At 44.5% G+C, this 20,703-nt stretch overlaps 1 protein-coding gene across 1 annotated transcript in view; it reads right to left on the bottom strand.

Annotated features, from left to right (window-relative positions):
- Window positions 1-20,703, bottom strand: part of FTO (FTO alpha-ketoglutarate dependent dioxygenase) — a 330,797-nt gene that overhangs the window by 176,949 nt on the left and 133,145 nt on the right. The window contains exons 7-9 of the mRNA XM_049621209.1: window positions 10,777-10,910; window positions 8,927-9,075; window positions 6,753-6,925 (exon numbers count right to left, since the gene is read on the bottom strand). Coding sequence (XP_049477166.1) covers window positions 6,753-6,925; window positions 8,927-9,075; window positions 10,777-10,910 — 456 coding nt within the window. The remainder of the gene's footprint in view (window positions 1-6,752; window positions 6,926-8,926; window positions 9,076-10,776; window positions 10,911-20,703) is intronic.

Raw genomic sequence — 20,703 nt, 5'->3', positions numbered from 1 at the left:
CCTATGAGGACAGAACTTTATAATGTACTAGGCTGAGAAGCTAGTAGTAAATTTCAACTGGATCAGGGACCGTGCTTAAGGAATTCCCCACTCGACTCAGGAAAATGGCACATAGGATCACACAATAAATCGTTGCTTGGCTGCTGAGCCACCGGCTTTTCACCATGATACCGCGGCCAACGGAAACGAACCGGTGACCAAGTCGTTCCTGGTTCTATGCACCCCGATCAATCCATAAAAGGCTCTGCCCTCGACATTCTATGCGTCTAAAGCAGCCTGTTGATGACGATTCTTTTGCTGTGGCAAGCAGCGTTCGTTCCCTGCTGCGAAAACAAAAGGCAAGACGAGCAAGGAATTCCCCTCCCCCCTACATCCTCCTAAATGCACAGGCTTAATATGTAAGAAGTATATTCATTCCTACTTCTAGGAATGGAAAATTTAAACAAACCCCTCAGGTGTCTTACTCATAATGACGCTAAGGGAAGACCGTCCTTTCTCACTGAAGGATGCCAACGCGTCTCTGAAGCACTAACACACCAAATCCACAAAACACATGAGGGAGGGGACAGATCGAACACCAGCATGTGATCAGCAGAGGCCAAAATGTAACCCAGGGATCCTCACTTCTGACCACACAACCGTTCTGGAAGGTATGGCTCGATGCTCCCTAGGATGCACATAATTGTAAGTGAGGTTTTACTCGAAACTGCAACCATTTGATGGTTCTCCACATCTCCCCCACCCTCCTGACACCATACAAATGCCCAACCATTTTCCTTGGCTTTTCCACAACAGACGCACACGGTTGCAATAATGAAGGTACGGCTGTCCCTTTGGGGGTCGTCTCCTTCCCTGCAATTTGCAACAAAACCCACCCTGGATTTTAAGAGAGCCATCCTGTACTTACGATATTGATTTTTCATTTTGCTCCGCAAATACTACCACCACTTTATAACTGATATACAACATTAACAGTTTCCTTGGCCTCAGAGACCAAATTAATCACAAAATCAACAATCTGTTTTTATGCCACGAGAGTTCCATTTTAGTTTTCAACATAAATTGCAAAACCACAGCCAGCGTCCAGTGCAATTTTGGAGATGCACTGCTAACTTGCCTCCCAGTTGTGACTTAATACAGCGATGGTTGTGCAAATTAAAATGTTTACGGCTTCAGGCCGGCCTTTATTTAGCCGGCTACCAGGCAGGTGAATGTCTACGGGCTGATTTCTGGAGGAAGTCAGAAGACAGCTAGGGGCAACGCCCCCATCAGCTCAGATCACAGAAATGCAGATAGGTTCACCTACCATCTCCCGACCGAGATTCCTTCCATGATGAAAGCACCAGGAAGGCCGCTTTTGACCCCATGGACTTCTCTGCGGGGTCTGACACTACTAATCTCCCTCGGGCCCAGGTTTTCTTTCAACCTCTCTGACTGACATCTCAGGTTTTCTCAAGGGCTCTCCTATACTTGTCCTAGGTCATCCTACACTCTGCCTTGCATGCTCTTGACTCTTGAACCTACATTCTCTCTCACACACATCAATTTCTTGAGCTTCCGTCTCTACTTAGATGCTTCAAGCACAAACTAACACAGTGGAGACGCCTGCCGGGTGCACGGCGGGCACGGAAGGACCGCCCACTGAAGACCCAAACCAAACTCCCAAATCTACATTTAGGCTCTGATGTCTCTACCAAGTTCCACACCGCTATTTCCAGATGTTCTTAGATGCTCTACTGGACTCTTCAAACTCTATATGCCCTCAAACTTCCTCCTCTTCTGTTCCTTAGCTGGGTAAACGGTACCATCATCCACCGGGTAACCGCGACCAGATTTACTTGTAAACTGCCTGTGAACTCTCCTTCACCCCTCAACCCCAACCTCCAAATGATGGTGAAGTTGTATGTACCTCTTTAAAATCAGAGCTCTGGCATTCGGCCCGCCTTTTTCTTCCCTTCATTACCGCCTTGGTCCGGAACCTCATTACTTCTCATCAGAGTATCTGCAACAGGCCTTTGTGGCCCCAGCCTCACCTCGCCACAGTCTATCCCCTGTGTTGCCGCCAGGTACAGTTCTGGAAATGGGTCTGACTGCCCCACCTTCCCATGCAAAGTCTTTGAATCCAAATGCCACGAATGTCTCCGAAACATAGGCCAAATTTCTAGGCATGGCGTTCAAGGCCCTTCTTGAGTTGGCCCCATTCTCCTCTTTCCACTTGTTCTCTAGTTCCCAGGTGCCTGTCCCTGCTCTTCCATTTCACCCCAGACAGGTACCTGATGCACAGGTTACAAGGTACTACATCGTTTCTGCAAAGACGCCCTGGTATTCTCTGGAGCCGTGCCCTTGTGCCTAAAATGGGCCCTGTCCCTCTTATGAATGTGTGTGAAAACTCTGCCTACTGAAAGTTATTCCTTCTTCAAGGCACAATTAAAAGGTGACTCCTTTAAAAAAAAAAAAAAGGCACCTTCACTTCCATGAAGCCTTCTCCAGTTTTTTCAATCTGACTTCTATTCTCTGGGGCACTCTTGCAACATTTCATTTAACCTCTCGTTTGACACTCCACATCATGCCTTCCTTATGCGTGTACCTATTTCCTTGCAGGCATGTTAAGCTCCACAGGTACAGCAACTCTTGGTTTTCTCCAATCCCTGACACATGAAATCTTTACGAAAAAAAAAAAAAAAAACAAAATTCAGTGACTGTTTGTTGGATTGGAACCGAAGCCTTACCTGGACTTGGCGGCCCTTTAGTAGATGCCAGCTGAATGAATATGAAGTGTATTCTGTCAGAAGACGTCAAGAACTCCACTAGAAGAAGATGGAACGGTTACGAGATGGCAATCTGGGCACCGTCCCAGGCCGGCTGGTAAAGGCAAGAGCACTACGGGACTCTCAGAGGAGGATAGTAAGTTATCCTGATTTCAGCCTATAGAGAAAACCAATGGATACGCTCCTGGGGGCCCGGAGGTTATCACATTTCTCCCTCATGTGCGAGACATGTTTATAAACACAGAAGGCTCTAATAAAACTCACATGAGAGACAAAACTCAACTTCGGCAAGTGTTTACATTCTAATCAGGACAACAAATCACTTCTCACCAGGAGATTCCAGCTCAGTCAGGGTGGGGGTTCTTGTACGTGTGCCAGGGGGACGCTGGGCCGGAAAACGTCCTGGTCCCTTCAAGCTGAATGGCAACTCTGGGCATCAGCACAAGAAGGGTAAGAAAGAATGGCATCTAAAGGACACTTCCGAAACCCCTGTCCAGGTTTCTGCGTGGCTCCCAGGTGGCAAAATATACAAGGCCTTGATAGTTCCTGCTTTGTCACATGACTCCCAACCTAGACAAGCATATGGCAGTAACAAGAACGATGGATTCTGACCTTTCTCACAGGAAAAGTCGGTGGCCAAGCTTCCTAGGGTTGCCTCTACCTGGCAAGGGAAAGAAAAATATGACCACCCCAGGAACCCTGGCCTTTCCTGAAGTCTAAGGTGAGTGACGTTTGAAAGACACTGAAATTAGGAAAGGAGCATCCGGAGGGTATCTCAGGGTTCCACCAGAGACAGCTCGTCCTCACCAATTCACTCATTGGCTCACAGCCTATAAAAAGCTGGGCACCAGCCACATCATAAGGCTTACATGGGATGGTCATGCATTTTGGACTTGCCTCCTCCAAGGAAAATCTGATGCGGGCTATCTTACTACAGATAACAGTACCCAAATTGATAGTGTGGAACTGGCTTGTCCGATAATTGGAAGGAACCTGTACAAAGAAACAGCATGGCTATTCACATTCTATTTTACAACGTGATCAACCATTCCCTGTTCTTTGTCAAGGGATGGTTAACGAGATTCATAAATTAACTACCCCAAGTCACTTCTGCTGTTTTACTGTGTCTAGCAACACTGGATCTCCATGAAACAGATAAGCGCTCTCAAGTTTTATCTGCCATAAACACCCAGTGCCTCCAGAATAAACCTGGAGCCCCCGGACACGGCTTTCATGATGGTCACAGGGAAATACAGCATAGGGACTTGACCTAGTCAGACAGGGCAAGAGAGGCTTTCCTAAGGAAGTGGCAAGTTGAGGTGAGATCTGAGCAATCAGTCGAAATAATCTATACGTATGTTTTGGTGGGAGAGGACATTCAAAGAAGAGGCAACGTGTGTGAAGGCCTTGAAAAGAAGGGAGCAGGCTGGATTCATCGAGAAAGTGCCAGTAAGGTAAGGAGTATGGACAACAAAGAGTCTAGAAGGAATGTAAGGCAGGAAAGGCGGACGGAGGATACAATATTTCAGTCCTTATCCTAATAGCAACTGGAACCCATTATTGGGTTTGCACAGGGAGGGGGCATGATTAGCCCTCTATTTGGAAACACTGCCCTGGTAACTGTGTGAAGAACACAGAAACCCACACAGCAAGCTACTGCAACAGCCCAAGGGCGTGAAGGTGGTGTGCTGGACGAGAATAGCAGCAGCAGAAATGAACAGGAGTGGACACACTCATGAAATATTTTAGGGGTAAAAATTTCTCAGACTGGAGCACGTGGGATGGGAAGAGGAGAGTTGCAAGGATGATTCCTTGACGTCTGCCGTGAAGACCTACAGGTGGGTGGTGGTACCACTTCCCAAGATCAAGAACTCTAGAAGGAGACTAGCTTTGGGGGACTGCCGGCCCCTCCTGTAGGGGCCTTGAATACAGCCTGCATCGTCCCTGTGTCTACCCTATACATGCTATTCCCTCCACAGCAATCTCTTCCCATCCCCATCTCTACCTGCCAGGATCCTGCCCATCCTATAAGACTTAACTCAGAATTCCCTGCCAATCACAGAGCCTTCAGAGATCCTACCCATCCAGATGTATGCCACCGTCTTCCAAGCTTTCATCGGTTCGGCTTGTTATCTTTTATCAACATCGACTTCCACCTTGTATGTGAGTTCTGAATATGGTTATCTCCCTCCTGAGTTCTCCACTGAATTTAGGAAACGTAGCAGCCACTCAGTACGTTTGTGCTGGTTGAAAGTAAGACCGCTTGCCCGTGGATTTGCTGATACGTTCCTGTATCCGTCCACGCAACCAAGCTAATTTGGTAAGAGGTCAGGTACCTGATGAACACAAGACTTCTCAATCCTGCCCACGTGTCAGAATCACCTCCAAGGCTTTCGAAACATACGGCAACCAACTGGGAGCCACGGCTTAGACCCATTAAATCAGTATCACTGGAGGTGGAGTCCACAGGATACATTCAAAACATTAATCCTGGATGATTCGAATGTAGAGCCAAGATCGAAAGCTATAGATACCAACCCAAATCCCTGGAGACAGATGGTCCTCATGGCTTCAAAGAGTTGCACCGGGGGCTCTAAGGTACATCCTGATGCGGAACACCTCTAACGCAGACAAATTATATTTCAGAGAAGGTTGAAGAGATAAGGCTTCTGCAGTCGGTAATGGATAATTGCTAAACGTTTTTAAAGAAGGCAGTTTGCAAAATGGATTGGATCAAAAAGAAGGGAGACAGCAGGCCATTCAACAAATATGTGCAGAGCCCCAGCAGCATAAGAAGAGGTACTTCAGAGAAAGCCTGTACCCACAAAGCATTTGTGTTTCACCCGCCCCGCAAACACGTGTCGGGTTCTGACTCTGTGAGCACCAAGGACACAGCGGTTATACAAGACAAAGCCCCTGCCCTCAAGGTGCTTTTGTTCTTACATGTATGTAAGACAAAAGTTCAGATATTAATAAATGCTCTGAGGAAAAATTAAGTGGAGTAAAAAGACAGACAAGGAGCCGTTCTGAGAGGACTTCTGAATAGGGACCTGAATGGAAGGCACAGGTTATGTGCAGACACAACGTAAGAAGGGACAAGAGTCTCAGAAAGCTATAGGAACGACTCAGGGGAGAGAAAAGGGGACACCGAATGAGCAGATGGCCGGAGGAATGAACAAAGAGGATAGGTTCCAAACAGTCATGCTAAAAATACGCCAGGCAAGGTGCAAAACACTCCATGTTTCATCCACCTTGGGCAAATCTCACAATGACCCCCTAAGCGAGGTACTTCCGTTATCCCCATTTTACAGATGGGGAAACCTGAGACTCCCGGTGTGACGGCAATATCACACACAGTTAAAGGACAGAGGCAGGGCTCGAACCCTAGCCTAACTTGAGAGCTCAGGCTCTCAACTCCAAAATACCTAAGCGTGCAGACTTCAGAGGTGATGGGGGCTCAAACCGAACTGATTTGGTGATACAGCCAGCCATGGAACCTGACTTCATAATGCAGCAAGAGAGAACACGGCAAGAGAGGAGACCCAGGAGAACCCAGAGTGGTAAAGGAGCCCTCACCTAGCCCAAGAATTACAGTCTACTGACACAGTCTACCGAGGGGGTCAGAGGAAAGTTCTCCACCCCTCCTGAGACCTCGATTAGTCCTCTCCTTTCCCTGAAAATAGAATCCCAACCACTCCCCACTCATCTCTGTACTCTCCAGGGCCTTCCCGAAATGAACTCTTACCTAGGAACTGCACGTGCAGGCTAAAGGCTTCAACCCACGTTTCTGGAGCCAAGCAGAAAAAGGCTCTGAAACAGACAGCGAGCACTGTTGAAATGACCCACTGAAGACTGACAGGTAGAAGAAGAATGAAGGCGGGCAGGGGAGGCCAAGGAGGCTCAGCCTGTCGGAACACAACCGAAACTCAGTCCTGAATGGACTCCAACAAGAACATAACTTTAAACAGCAAATCAGCAACGTACCTTGTCTCCAGGGGTAAGGAGCCCCGCCTTCCCTTCCCATTGACGCACACCGCTATAGCAGGAAGCCCTAAGACTCGGCAGGGTAAAGGGCCACGTACATCCGTATGGAATACAGTTCCACCACGTGATAACGTCCCCCGGTGTCAGGGCCATTGTTCGGATCACCCGCACTCATTCAGCTGACTTGGCACACAACTCCGTGATAAAAAAGAACGTTTGCCACATTTGCCTGCCAAGGAAATAGGAGTGTTCCTCACTAGAACCTCTACCTCTATCAGAATTCTCCGGATGCAAGTAACAGAATGGAACTTTAGCTAAGAGTTTAGTGATTAAGAGAGCAGACTCTGGGCCCAGACCGCCTCTGCAAACCACAAACCCTGGCTCTGTGGCTGACTACTTCTGCGGCCTTGGCAAAGTCGCTTAATCTCTCTGAGCCTCAGTCTCTCTGGGCGCAAAACAGGGATGAGAGAAATGTAAATAAAAACTGAAAGACACAGTCATAGTTGCGAAAAGTCTGTTAATATACTGCACTGGTGAGGATGTAGGGAAGACAAACACTAGATCACATCAACTCTACATATGTATACATATACATGCACGCACACACACACACACACACACACACACACTCTGCTCAAACTCTACGGAAGACAATTTGACTGTCCCTCTTAAAACTAACAATACATATATCCTTTGATTCAGCATTTCTGCTCCTAGACATTACCGTAGATATTATACATGAAAATCTCATGTGTTAGGGTATTCATTTCAATATTATTTGTGAAAGCAGAAAACTGAAAACAGTAGGAGACTGAGTAACTAAATTATGAAGCCACACTATGAAAAACCATGCCATCACTTATAAGAATGTACCAATATGGAAAGACCTCTAAGACGGAGTGCTATTCATTTGAAAAACAACACACAAATGTTCGTAGGTACAGTAAAACCTTGGTTTGCAAGCACAGCTCGTTCCGGAAACATGTTTGCCATCCAAAGCACTTGTATATCGAAGCGAATTTCCCCATAAGAAATAATGGAAACTCAGATGATTCATTCCACAACCCCAAAATATTCATATAAAAATGATTACGATGCTGTAATATAATACAAAGTAATAAAATACAAAATATAAAGAAAAATACACAGATTAACCGGCACTTAGCTTGGAAAACCTTCATGGCTGGTGTGAGGGAGACCAGAGAGAGGAGGGTTACCGTGTAGGACGACTTTCACTATCACTAACGGAATCACTGCAATCTGTTGGCTCGATGGAATCTTCTTCTGCATGGGGGCCACTGTATACGCTCGCACAGATGTTGAGGACGGAACAGTATTAATAAACACTTGTCATTTACTGTATTTAATGTAACTGGCAATAAGGCAGCGGAGGAAAGGGTCTATATCCGCAGGCAGCCTGACCTAGAAGGAAGCCAAGCTTTCCTAAGCTTACTCTTGTTTAGAAAAGCAAAGGACTGTCCATCAGTGCTTCGAAGTGACAAAAAATACACTACTGCCAGTCGTGGGTACCTTCCAATGTCCTGAAAAATCACTGATTTCTGCCAAACACCGTGGCCTGAGACACCTGAGCATGGGAAACAATCACCCACAATCCCACAGTGAGCGAGACAGACAGAGAGACAGAGACAGACAGACAGGGAGGAGAACCAATGGCTCGGTTGTGATCCCGTGACATTCAGCATCAGGTACTACTCACAGTGCAAGACCTCGCTCCTTCATCAAGTCAAAACTTATTAGAGAGGTTTGCTCATCTTAGGGGACACGCACAGAACAAGTTGTGCGCAACCCAAGGTTTTACTATCTAGAGAATATCTCTAGAAAGGTACAGAAAAAAAAAATCGTGAAGGGTGTTAGGCCCCAGGGAAGGGAAAAGGGTGGCAGTGGGAATGAGTGGGGACTTCTGTGCTTCTATACTTTGGGAATCCTGCACCATGGACATGTGCCGGCACACAGTCCTGAAAGAGCTCACCACATGTGCACGGAGCAGGCCGGCTAAGGCAACGCACCTCACCCTACAGCAGCTAGGAGAGTGCGTCCACAACGTAACGCGCAGATGCTGTCAGAGGAGGGAAAAGCGATGCCGGACAGGCAGAAACAGTGTGTCCTCCTCAACATGAAAGAGCCCGATTTTGACACGTCGGGCCCAAGCCCACGGCGGAGGAAAGGGTCCAGAGCAACATTCACGTCCGCATTTTTTGCTACGGGCACGTCCAGCTGAAAGTTGGTAGGAGCACTAGAGAAGGCATGGCCACCGGGAGATTTGGGAATGGTGGCAAACACTGCCAGTTTCTTTTGGCAGTTTCTTTTGGCAAAGAACTGCCAGTTTCTTTTGGCAGTTTCTTTTTGGCCAGTTTCTTTTTTTTTTTTTAATGTTTTTTTTAAAGTTTTTTTTTTAACATTTATTTATTTTTGAGACAGAGAGAGACAGAGCATGAACGGGGGAGGGTCAGAGAGAGAGGGAGACACAGAATCCGAAACAGGCTCCAGGCTCTGAGCGGTCAGCACAGAGCCCGACGCGGGGCTCGAACTCACGGACTGCGAGATCATGACCTGAGCTGAAGTTGGACGCTCAACCGACTGAGCCACCCGGGCGCCCCTCTTTTTTTGGCCAGTTTCTTATGAGGAATAAAGAGATATCAGAGGGGAAGCCTCTTTAAAAACCACGAAGCCCGTTTGTTTCGCCGGCGAAGCGTCACTTGAGTGTGACTATCAGAAGGGTCTCTCGTGAAATGAAACGGTAGCCCCAGAACGGCATTTCTTCACCTCATTCAGATGGAGAGGGAATGGTGGCCTCTAAGTTAACTTAAGACCTGAGATTCCTGAACAGAATCAGAGTCAAGGCAACCCCGCAGAAGCCCACGTCCGACGAACAAACTCAGAGAGAGTTATTAATCACTCAAGAATTAGCGCACAGTGACTCAAGAGTGATAACACCGGTCACTGGAAAATAATAACATCACAGAGAGGGAAAGAATGAGGGTCCAGCAGAAATCTATACATGAAGGTGGGAGAGACCCGAGTGAACAGCCACCGTTTACGTTCCGAACATTTACTCAGTGTTTCAAGTGGTGTGGCTGACGTGCCAAAATGCGGTGGCGAAGAGGGGACAGCATGGAGTGTCCAAGCACTAATGTGGGGCCATTAGCCAAAGAATGGGGAGATATGCGTGGGAAAGTAACTAGTCTAGTTCAGCAGTGGAAATGATAGATTACCACACCCGCTATCCTGCACCAAATCGAATAACTCATGAATGACACTTTGGCTGTATTTCAAAATACTTTCATGCACGTATTTCAGTCCTCAAAACTGCCACCTCTACAAGAGACAGTGGAGTTGTCATTTCCTCCAGAATACAATTCCCGTACCAAAAATAATAATAATAATGATAATGATAATGATAATGATAATGATAATGATGATGATAATAAGAGTAATAAAATGAGATGGACCTAAGGTTCCGAAACGGAAGAGAATCTTAAATGGTTCACCCGTGGGGAGAACCAGCCCCTGACGGAAATCCAAAATTATTCGGCTGGTGTTCCATTTGTGAGAAACAAAGAGCTTGATGGGCAAACATCCACTCGTCTGTAATGAGGTCTTCTGCAAGGTCTCGTGCAAATGCGCAGAGTTGCTTATTTCGGGTCCTCGGGATGCAGACGGGTCTTGACATTAGTGCAAATAATCGAATTTTGACTTGTGTCCCCTTTGCCAATGAAGATGATAAAATAGTTTTCTATTTTTAGTTGCACGTGATTACGACTGGCCTTCCAGGACTATGACAGGAAGGCATCATGAAAGGGGGAAGGCCCCGTATCTTGCCAAGAAATGCATTAGAAACGGGTCCTTGCTAATCTTCCTAATCTGATCTCTCGCTATTGGACTCACACAGACCACTCTCCATCCAGTCTAATCAAGTTTGGGAGCAGATTTTGTGTTTTCCCACTACAATGTCTCTGCTTCTCGCATCTCTGAATATCCTCCAACCATCTCCATCTATCAAAACCCTTCGTATTCCCGAAGGCCTATGTCGGAATCCACTGTCCCCTTTGATTTTGCTTCCTCTGAATTACTTACAGCCTTGCGCTTTATCAACCTGGGAGACAGAAGTCCTGGCTTTTTGTAGAACTTCACACTTATCTGCACAAAGTGGAGCAGGCAAATGAGGAAATGACTAGAATGAAGAATGGCGATTTCTTTCCTGATGCCACTCTATTGAAATAGGTCGCAAATATAATTGCTGTCCAAATATTTTAAGGTACAGCCCATAGAAATGTCTCAGTGTGGAATGATAAAAACAAAAATGCGAAAGGGGCAGATTCTGACGTTTCAGATTTAAAAGATAGAAAGTAAGGGCCTTAACACCATACCCTTTTTTATGAGAACATTCTATTCAATTTCCAGGTTTTGCAGACCGCTCAATAAAGGGGTCAGTTTCTTTCAGAGGTCTTATGTGCACCCCCACCCAAAAATGTAATCAAGGCTGTTCTAATCTAGACAGAAAACAACACTGCTTAACTAACTAAACGAATTAAGCCGGATTCTTTCTCCCGTCAAAGGAAAAAAACCTAAAAAAAAAGTTTTTTTAATGCGTATTTGTTTTGGGGGGGGGGGGGGGGGGGGGGGGGGCAGAGAGAGAGAGGGAGACCCAGAATCCAAAGCAGGCTCCAGGCTCCAAGCTGTCGGCACAGAGCCCAATGCGGGGCTCGAGCTCACGGACCTGAGAGATCATGACCTGAGCCGAAGTCAGACGCTTAACTGACTGAGTCAACCAGGTGCCCCGGAAAAAAACTTTTAAAGACCGATCCTGAGAACCACAGCAGGTCATCCTATGCTACTTAGGCCTAGCTATGCGGATACCTTATATATTTACTCTGTCTCAAGACAAGAGTCAGGCAGAACACTCCAGAGCAACCAGTCAGAAGACCTTGGGGTCAGCAGCGAACACTACCTACTTCTCTCCTTCTTGCTTCACAAGCGTAGGCGAAAGGAGAGGGGAAATCTTCAGCCCCCAGTGGCATCCACACCGAAATCCTGTGTAAGGCTCCGATCCCCCCACTTCACCCAAAGGGCCAGGTTCTGCCTCCTGGACTCAGCGACGGCAGTTCTCCTGCTTGTGAAATTACGACCAAACTTTTCCTTTTGTTCCAGCAAAAGACTTCCTGTGAGAAAGCAGTAATCCTTTAAAGCTCTCCAGCCCAAAGGTCTCTCCTGGTTTGGATTCCCCCATCCCCAGCCCCCAGAGGAAAAGCTCACTCAATCACATCACAAGGCATTTCTTGGTTCCAAGTTGTACTGGGTCTCAAGGACTCCTGGTGAGGAAAGAAAACTGGTCATCTGAACATCCTTTCCTGGGATCCGTCTGAAGTGTAGACAAGCAGCAAAGATGAATATTAATATGCCTTCCATCATCAAAAGCTGTTGCATACCCAAAGGATGATAAATATTTTAATCAGTTTTCAGCTTGTCTGGCGGAAGTCAGTTTACTCCTCAGAGATTTCCCTAGTTCTGTGCCCAAAACCTGTCCAGCACATACTGCTTTCCCTATACAACTTTTGGAAATTGGTAATAAAAAGTCCAAGCTTTGTGGGAGAACTCATTTAATTTCTTGACAGTTTGACTCTATTAAGTTTTCCAAGAAGAGGGAAATCTAAAATATGAGGGATGCCGACGAGCGAGACAAAACACCACAATTCTAAGTTCTGGGAGCAGTGTTGCTAATAACCTACTTACGTCTCACGTTTAAAACATTTTTTTTCCTTCATATTTGCGTAAGTTGTCTGCCAGTGGCCGCTCAGTCTTCTCCGTGTAAATGCCAAAGGCATAAAACAGGACATTCTCATGCGTCCTCTGTACTCTCGATATTATTATTTTTTAAATGTTAAAGGCGTTTGGGGTATTGTTGGGAGGGTTACATGTGTTTAAAAATAAAACTGACCCCCCCCCCAGAATATTCCTACGAAGCAGGACCTAATATTTTAGGGAAATGTACAGAGTTAAAAGGGATTTATTAAAGACCATGCTGCTTCACGTGGGTGTGAGGAAATGGCTCGACTCATACGTGGACCTAACATCGATTCATTTCTTCAACGAGTAAGTGTCGGGCACCTAACTCTGTACCAGACACTGTTGTAAGAGTTGGAGACATTACAGCGGATAAAACAAAGTCCTTCTCTCCCAGGGACCATATTAGGTAGAAGCAGATAACAAGCAAGTATCCTGGCAGATGGTAGGAAGCAATGGGAAGCAAGGTGGAATCGGGCAAGGCATTCTCTACCGTAAGAAGCTCTCTCCAAGGAGTGACATGAGCAGAGACACAGGAATGGAGGGAGGAAGTGAGTCATGCAAATTAACAGAGGGCAGACTATTCCAGACAGAGGCAACGAATTCTTTGCGAATGCAAAGACCATGAGGCAGGAGGAGGCTGGGCGTGTTCCTAAAGACAGTAAGAAGGCGAGTGGAGGACTGGGACGGAGGGGAAATAATGTACGGGGTGGGGGTGGACAGACCCTGCAGGGCACTGGCCCCCGGTGCAAGGAAGCTGGATATCTGCACATGATAGTGAGTTTGGGCCGGGGGAGTGAAACACCAGACTTTGTATTTTTTTTTTTTTAATTTTTTTTTCAACGTTTTTTATTTATTTTTGGGACAGAGAGAGACAGAGCATGAACGGGGGAGGGGCAGAGAGAGAGGGAGACACAGAATCGGAAACAGGCTCCAGGCTCCGAGCCATCAGCCCAGAGCCTGACGCGGGGCTCGAACTCACGGACCGCGAGATCGTGACCTGGCTGAAGTCGGACGCTTAACCGACTGCGCCACCCAGGCGCCCCCAGACTTTGTATTTTAAAGGAACACTCTGACAGGGATGGACATAGGGTGGTAATAGCAGAGAGACTATTTCTATAAATGATGGTGGTTCTCATCAAGGCAGCAGCACAGGGGATGGTGAAAGGTGGCCAGATCATGAATACTTAGAAAACAGAGTTAACAGGATTCGCCGATAAATCAAGAGATGAACCAAAAGAACCCCAAGGTTATAGGCTGAGCGACTGGACAGTGCAAATTACTGCCCTGTGTGATACTGGGAGAAAGGCTGGGGGGTTATGGGAATCAAGAGTTTGGTCTGAGGTATGTTAAATTTGAGACATTATTACTAGACAGCTAAACACAGCCCACCTTGCCCAACTACTGTTCAGGTCTCCAAGACAGGAGACCCTACTGCAGACATTGGAACATCCCATCAACTCCATCCGTTAAAAAATTCACTGTTAACTGCATGAAAAGTTGATGACATTAAATAAAATACAAGCCCTCTTAATCCCCCAACATCTGTTAGAGATCTGATGCATAATTCTGGGTATTTCATAATTGCACATTTAAATTAATAATATTTAAAGTAAAGGGATGTGTAATATCAGCCTACCACCTGTTCCAAGTCCTCATAAGCGGAGCAGATATGCCTGTAACAGTAGAAATTAATTTTGAATATTTCCATAATACTCCAGATTTTTATCTGAAGGCTAATTTTGTCAATCAGTCCAAAACAAGGTGGATGTTATCTGAGATTTTTATACACATCAAGGAAAAATTTACAAATGAGATTGTCACAGGTGGTTCCAGATGGGCTGAGATCATGTAGAGGAAATACAAAAAAAGTCCATCATAATTTACGTGTTAGGGGAACGATGGTGTTAAAAACATCATCTCCAAATGATCACAGAGATACTTTCAGAAATACCGAAAGGGCAACGTATCAAGTTTCCCTTGGTTTAAAAAAAAAAGGTCATTCTTTTGCAGATGTCAACAAAAAGAGAGCAGGATCATGGTTATGTTACCCTTAATGCACGGAAGAGCCGACTTAATGTGTTCCCAGAGCTCTCTGGTAAGTCAGATTTTGGCACTGGGAGCACATTTCTCCATAGAGACATTTTTGCAAAATATGGAAAGATTCCCAGCCAAGGTTCCCAAAGTATTTAGCCCACAGTGGGGTAGAAACATTACCAGAGTAGCACTGAGCTTCGATTCATTGAGTCCCTCTACCTCCAAGACTGACCCCGGTTGTAAAGGAAGGGAAATGAGGAAAAGGAAGAGAGTTTGTCACTAAGGGGAACTCAGTCAAATGACCTCTAAGTAAGGGCTCCTAAACTGAGGACTGTCTACGCTTCCTTCTAAAATCACTACCGGTGACGCCTTGCGTGTGTGCAGTATTTTATATGTTACCGACTTTTTTTTTTTTTTTTAATTTTTTATTAATGTTTATTTATTTTTGAGAGAGACAGAGTGCGAATGTGGGAGGGGCAGAGAGAGAGGGAGACACAGAATTCGAAGCAGGCTCCAGGCTCCGAGCTGTCAGCACAGAGCCTCATGTGGGGCTCGAACTCACAAACTGTGAGATCATGACCTGAGCCGAAGTCAGACACTCAACCGACTGAGCCACCCAGGTGCCCCTGTTACCGACTTTTTCATTTGGTCATCGTAATAATTTTCTTCAAGGGTTAACAGTTTTAGGGACCATTCACGAACCAACCTGGCGAAAAAGAGATCCTATAATCTTGAGAATATTCCCAACAGCTGGCACAACATCCTTGGGAAATCTTGCTTTTCTTTCAAAACTGTAGGTCTGCTGACTTGTTTCTAACACAACTTCCTTCTTCTAGACAAAGATTCTTCTGGAATATCTCAAAGGTATTTATAATAAGATAAAGGACAGGCTAGAGCTGACGGTAAGGCCCCCCTCCCCACCTCACCCCCGGCCAAACGAACTAGAGCAAATAAGGTACACAATTATTTTATGCCATATCTTTTCCAGGAAAAAACAAACCAAGACGGAAATTACTGACACTCCCATCTGAGACCAGGGGTTCCGATTCACATCTGAAATGCTGTGATGGGCTGCTAGTCGAAGGAATCCAAAATAAATTCCAGCAGCCAAGGCTACAACAGCACCCCAGGGTAAAGTAGCAGGATCTTCACACATCAATCTGAATCCTAGTGTCGCTAAAATTATTTAAAACAACCCCCTTTGTCTATAGGAAAGAAAACAGAACACGTGTGAAAGGTGCATGTGTGCGTGCGCAGACGTGTGTGTGTGTGTGTGTGTGTGTGTGTGTGTGTGTATCTAACACAGGCTAGCAAAATGGAGCTAAAGCCTATGGAATCAAATCAAGGCTAAAACAGCAACCTTGGTTGTTTATTCCAGTTTTTCTCTGCACACGCTAACAAGAGTGAAGAGAAATGGCAAGCCTTTCACTTGGAATTTCCAGGCTCCCGTCACTGTGTCTCACCATGTTCGGTGTTTTTCGCCTTGTTCCTATTGTGTGCAGAGCAGAGGCACCTGAGCCATCCTCTTAACATGCCGGGGATGTAACAGGCACATCCTAGTACTTGGTACCAATAGAGCTCAAGTCTCACACAGCTCATGTAAGGGTTAAAAACAGAAAGTCCTACCCACTGGTTCGCTCTGATGTTCCTGGAGATATTGTCACTGGATGTATCCTCAGTAGAATTCTATTCAACACCTCTGTCTTTAAGTACAAAGCTGTAGGCTGTAGCAGCTTTAAGAAACATAAGTATCCCTTTTTTCTGCTGCACAGTATCTGTGTGTGAAATTCTCTAAAGGGGTTTAAGTATTTACCCTGAACACTATCAGACGGTTTCTAAAATTTTCCTTATCCACTTGCAAAAACACTTCAAAGAGAATCATAAACATACTCCTTTGTGCTTTCGATGCACATTCTGTTTCTCAAGCTTAAGCCTGAATTCTCTTGGAATTGTAAATTTTTTTCCCAAAAAGACAGGAGACACAATGCTTTTTTTTTTTTTTTAATTCATTACTAAGTCTGCAGCAACTGAGGGAAAACCTGGAAAACTCTGTGAGAAATTTAGAAGGCAATCAAAGAAGGAACCAAAACCTGTTAGAAATTCATTGCTGAATTACACGTACAATTTCCCCTCAGATATTTTACTCTTAATAGAACAATACAGCTGTGGGGAATAGCAGTGGGTGGGTGGGGAGGGAGGAGAATGGAAAGAACCAATCTTCAATGAACACCTTTAAGATAATAAAAAATGTGAGCCATGGACTTTTAGCCCCTGTAGCTGAAAAGTGCCTTTTCTTTCTCTTTTTTCCCCAAATTTCCAAAGCCACATAAATACAGGGGTCCCCAAACTCAGTGTCTGTGTACATAATTTGAATTATTGGGTGCTTGTGACTGTTTACCTGCTTCCAATCTGTGCTTATTCTGAGCCACTCAGCACTGTACCAGTCCAAAAGGGGAGAAGGGAACTTAAATTTTCATTTAAAACCACCAGACATCTCCTACCAATTCCTAAATTACTATAATATACTCTGCTCCTAGATCAGAAATGCTAATGCTGAAAAATGGAAGACAGGGTGATGTGTGCAAATGTAATTTAGTATATACATCAACGGCATAAGGGATACACACACACACACACACACACACACACACACACACATAAATAGGAGTTGGTGACTTCACTATCAACAAGGACAAAAAGTTAACATTTATATCGCTTTCTTCCTCATACCCCCCAAAATCTTTAATCCTAGAAGATTAAAATGAAGATTTAATCTAACACACTGTGATGATAGGGTCATTAATCTCTCCAAAAACAAAAAACAAACAAACAAAAAAAACTGCTCTTCAGCTCAATCACTGCCTATGACTGTGTCACCTATACCAAGAAAGGCTCCACCAGACAGCAGTGGACAGCCACCTGGCATGAACTCTCCCAGATGGTTTACACAGGCCAAAATGACAAGGAAAAACACATGACTCATCTTGAAATTAAACTATTATAACTGACTTGTAAAGGACAACCTTTACGTCCGTTAAGTCCATTTCCTCTCTTAAGACTTCAACAACAAGAAACTGGTAACAGAATTAAATAAAACACCTACTCACTTTCCACATCTCTCTGCTCTCCTGTGCCAAAATTTTAACGCAAATGGGTAGAATTTAAGTTACCTATAGCTTACCTAACATAATTACATGTTGTGTTTTACACCGTTTCAAAACGGATATATTAAAATGATCCCATCTTGGCTCCTACCCACTAAAGTCAATAAAGGTTATTAAGGCCAACTGCCATATAAATGCCCTGTGGTCCCCAGCAAGAACTGTCAAGACATGAAATGCAATTCAAAACATTCGAAATGATCAGGACCTGGAAAAGCATGAAGAAATTTCTCTCCAGTATATCAATCATCAGTACTTCCGAAAATGTCGACTCCGGAAATTATCCTAGAATATTTCCATCGGATTACACTAAATTGACCTTTTGTTTTTTAAGGTCAAAAGGAAATGAATAAATGTCGTCAATTTAAGAGGCCATCGCACCTAGCATTCTTTTCCGTCTCATTGTGAATTTGATGGTGTTAAAACGTTTTTATGGGTAAAATAAATGTCAGTTTTGCAAAGCGCGATACCAGACCCTAAGAGACACATGGCCTATCCGTTGGATCTCTGGCTACAGCAAGACTTCCTCACCTCACGGGAGACTTCGGCTTTTCATATTTCTCTTTACCCAGAAAGCAAAGCTTGTACGGTTTCTTTCAAATGGTAACTCTCTCTTATCCTGGAGAGTCTCCTCCTAAGACGCTAATCTTGGTTGTGAGGTGGTGGGCTGGCCAGAGAAAATAAAATAAAATAAAATACACCCATTTGAACAGTGTTCTGGCATTATAGTGCCTTCCTGAAGAGGGAGCAAAGAAGAGAGAAAAGGCAAGGCTAACTTCTTGGGTTGTAAGAAAGGGTTGTGTTGCTTCGGGCTCAATGGCTCATAAATTCATGAGGTAATATTCAGGGAAAATACGATATTTTATCAGAATGCCATTCAAATATAAGGTTTAACATTTACATCACAAGAGCAAGCACAGGGTAAAACTATCCTCGGGGAGAGAAATGGCAAGAATAAACAGTGTGATAAAAACAGTGCTTGCTGGGACAGGGAATGGGAAGCAAAGGCTGGAGGAGTTTTAGAGGCAGTGGACTAAACTTTTTGAAATATGCGACTGGTTATGACATGTGAAGCAATTACCATTAATGGAGGAAAGGCGATTTCAAAGCGCATTTTCCGTTCTTCTGCATCCAACCTGAGACTACACGTCCCAACCACAAAGTGGGGGGAGAAAAAAGAAAAAAGGCAACACAGAGACAGAGAGAAATCACAACACAAGTCCTGGTACGAGGGCCGTCCAAGGCTGCTTTACTCATAAGCAAAAGGTGAAAAGTGATGTGCGGATCGCCTGGGGTTTTTTTGTTTTGTTTTCACCGAAAGAGACCCACGCTACGGGGCAGAACAGACAAAATGCATTAATTAGAGAAGCCTTTCCACAACAGACACACATGCTTTTACCATTTTAAAAAAGCACAGAGATAAAGAAGAATCATTTGTCGAGAAGGAGAACGATTTTGAGTAACACATTCCCTGGAAGCAAAGGGAGTACATTCAGAAACGCTGTTCAGATTAGTCTAATTCTATAGACTCCAAATGTGCACCAAACTGCACTTTTTATGTTAAATTGCTGTTGAATTTGTTAACCCACAACTGATTTCCTGTGTTACGGAATCTTGGAGATTACAGCTAACTTGAAGCAACAGGGATAATTCTTGACAGTTAATGGTACATTTGTATGCATTTTCCTGAAAGGCCGGCATCTTGAGGCCTCAAACAGGTAGCTCAACATTGCCCCCTACTGCTTGCAAGTGCAAACATATGAGGTGGGCTGGTACAAAGCAGGAATTGAACTGGCCGGGCCAGTTCACAAATACCAGATGGCATTGAGCTAACAGAGCCACAGAACCATAGGCTTGCCCAATGACTATGGTCTTCTGTCTCTTCCAATAGCAAAAATAAATTATTATGAATTTGTTAAAAGTCATTTAAAGAGGCTTGGAGCCATTCTTAAATTTAATTTAGAAGGATCATCCCTTTTATGTTTGGCCCAAACCTCCACTCTGCTGATAATGATCACCCTGAGGCTTGCTGAGGAGAGACACTGGGACCATTGATTTCACTCGGAACACTCAGTAATGCCACACCAACTGCAAGGAAGCTCGTTCTGGAGAATTCCCAAGACTGCTCTTCTTCTGGGTATTTTTTTACACAAGAGTTATAAAGTAAACAGAAGATATTCCATCTAACTGATGTGCCATGGTCCGATTAAAAAAAAAAAATGACAACTAAATCTTTTAAATGAATTCATAATGAATATAATCAGTAAGCTCACAATACCCAAGACTTCTCTTTAAAAGACAAAAAAACAAAAAACAAAAAACCCTTGAACAAAAGTGGTGCAAAAATAAATTTTTATTTAGTGACGTATTTATTTATTTTACAAAATCAGTGAGTTCTTTTCTTATTAATTTGCCAATTCTAATACGTGGAGTCGTCAAGTTACAATTCCAAAGTCCACCTGATGTCTCAGACTCAAAGTCTGGTAAATAAAGAGGTTCTTCTAACTCATATGTAAATGGACAAGCCGAGAAGAACATCGTAAAAAAAATATGCCCTGTAAATGAAGTTGCCTTTATATATACATTCCATAAAAATGTAGCATACTCCACACAGGCTAGTTTTAGGAATAGAACTAAGGAGATTTAAGCATGGACTTTTCATTACTTCCAGCTCAGTTTTACAATGCTCGGTTTTATACTGAGGTTCAGGTCTTTGGCGGAATCCATTTTTGTGATACTCTTAGTACAATAAAAGAAGGATTATTAACATTCCTTCCTCAGACACAGATCCATCGAAAGGCATGATTTAAACATCCGAAGAGATGTCTGGAAAGCTAGGGTCCAGATTCCGACCTGGACTTTCAAACTAAGACCCCTCCAGGGTGGTGACTTGGTATTTTCATTATAAAACCTCGGTTTTATAACAGAGGTTGGCCACAGCTCCCCACTTG

The sequence above is a fragment of the Panthera uncia genome, assembly GCF_023721935.1.
Source record: "Panthera uncia isolate 11264 chromosome E2 unlocalized genomic scaffold, Puncia_PCG_1.0 HiC_scaffold_19, whole genome shotgun sequence".
NCBI classification, from domain to species: Eukaryota; Metazoa; Chordata; class Mammalia; order Carnivora; family Felidae; genus Panthera; species Panthera uncia.
This window is presented reverse-complemented; position numbering and strand designations above follow the sequence as displayed.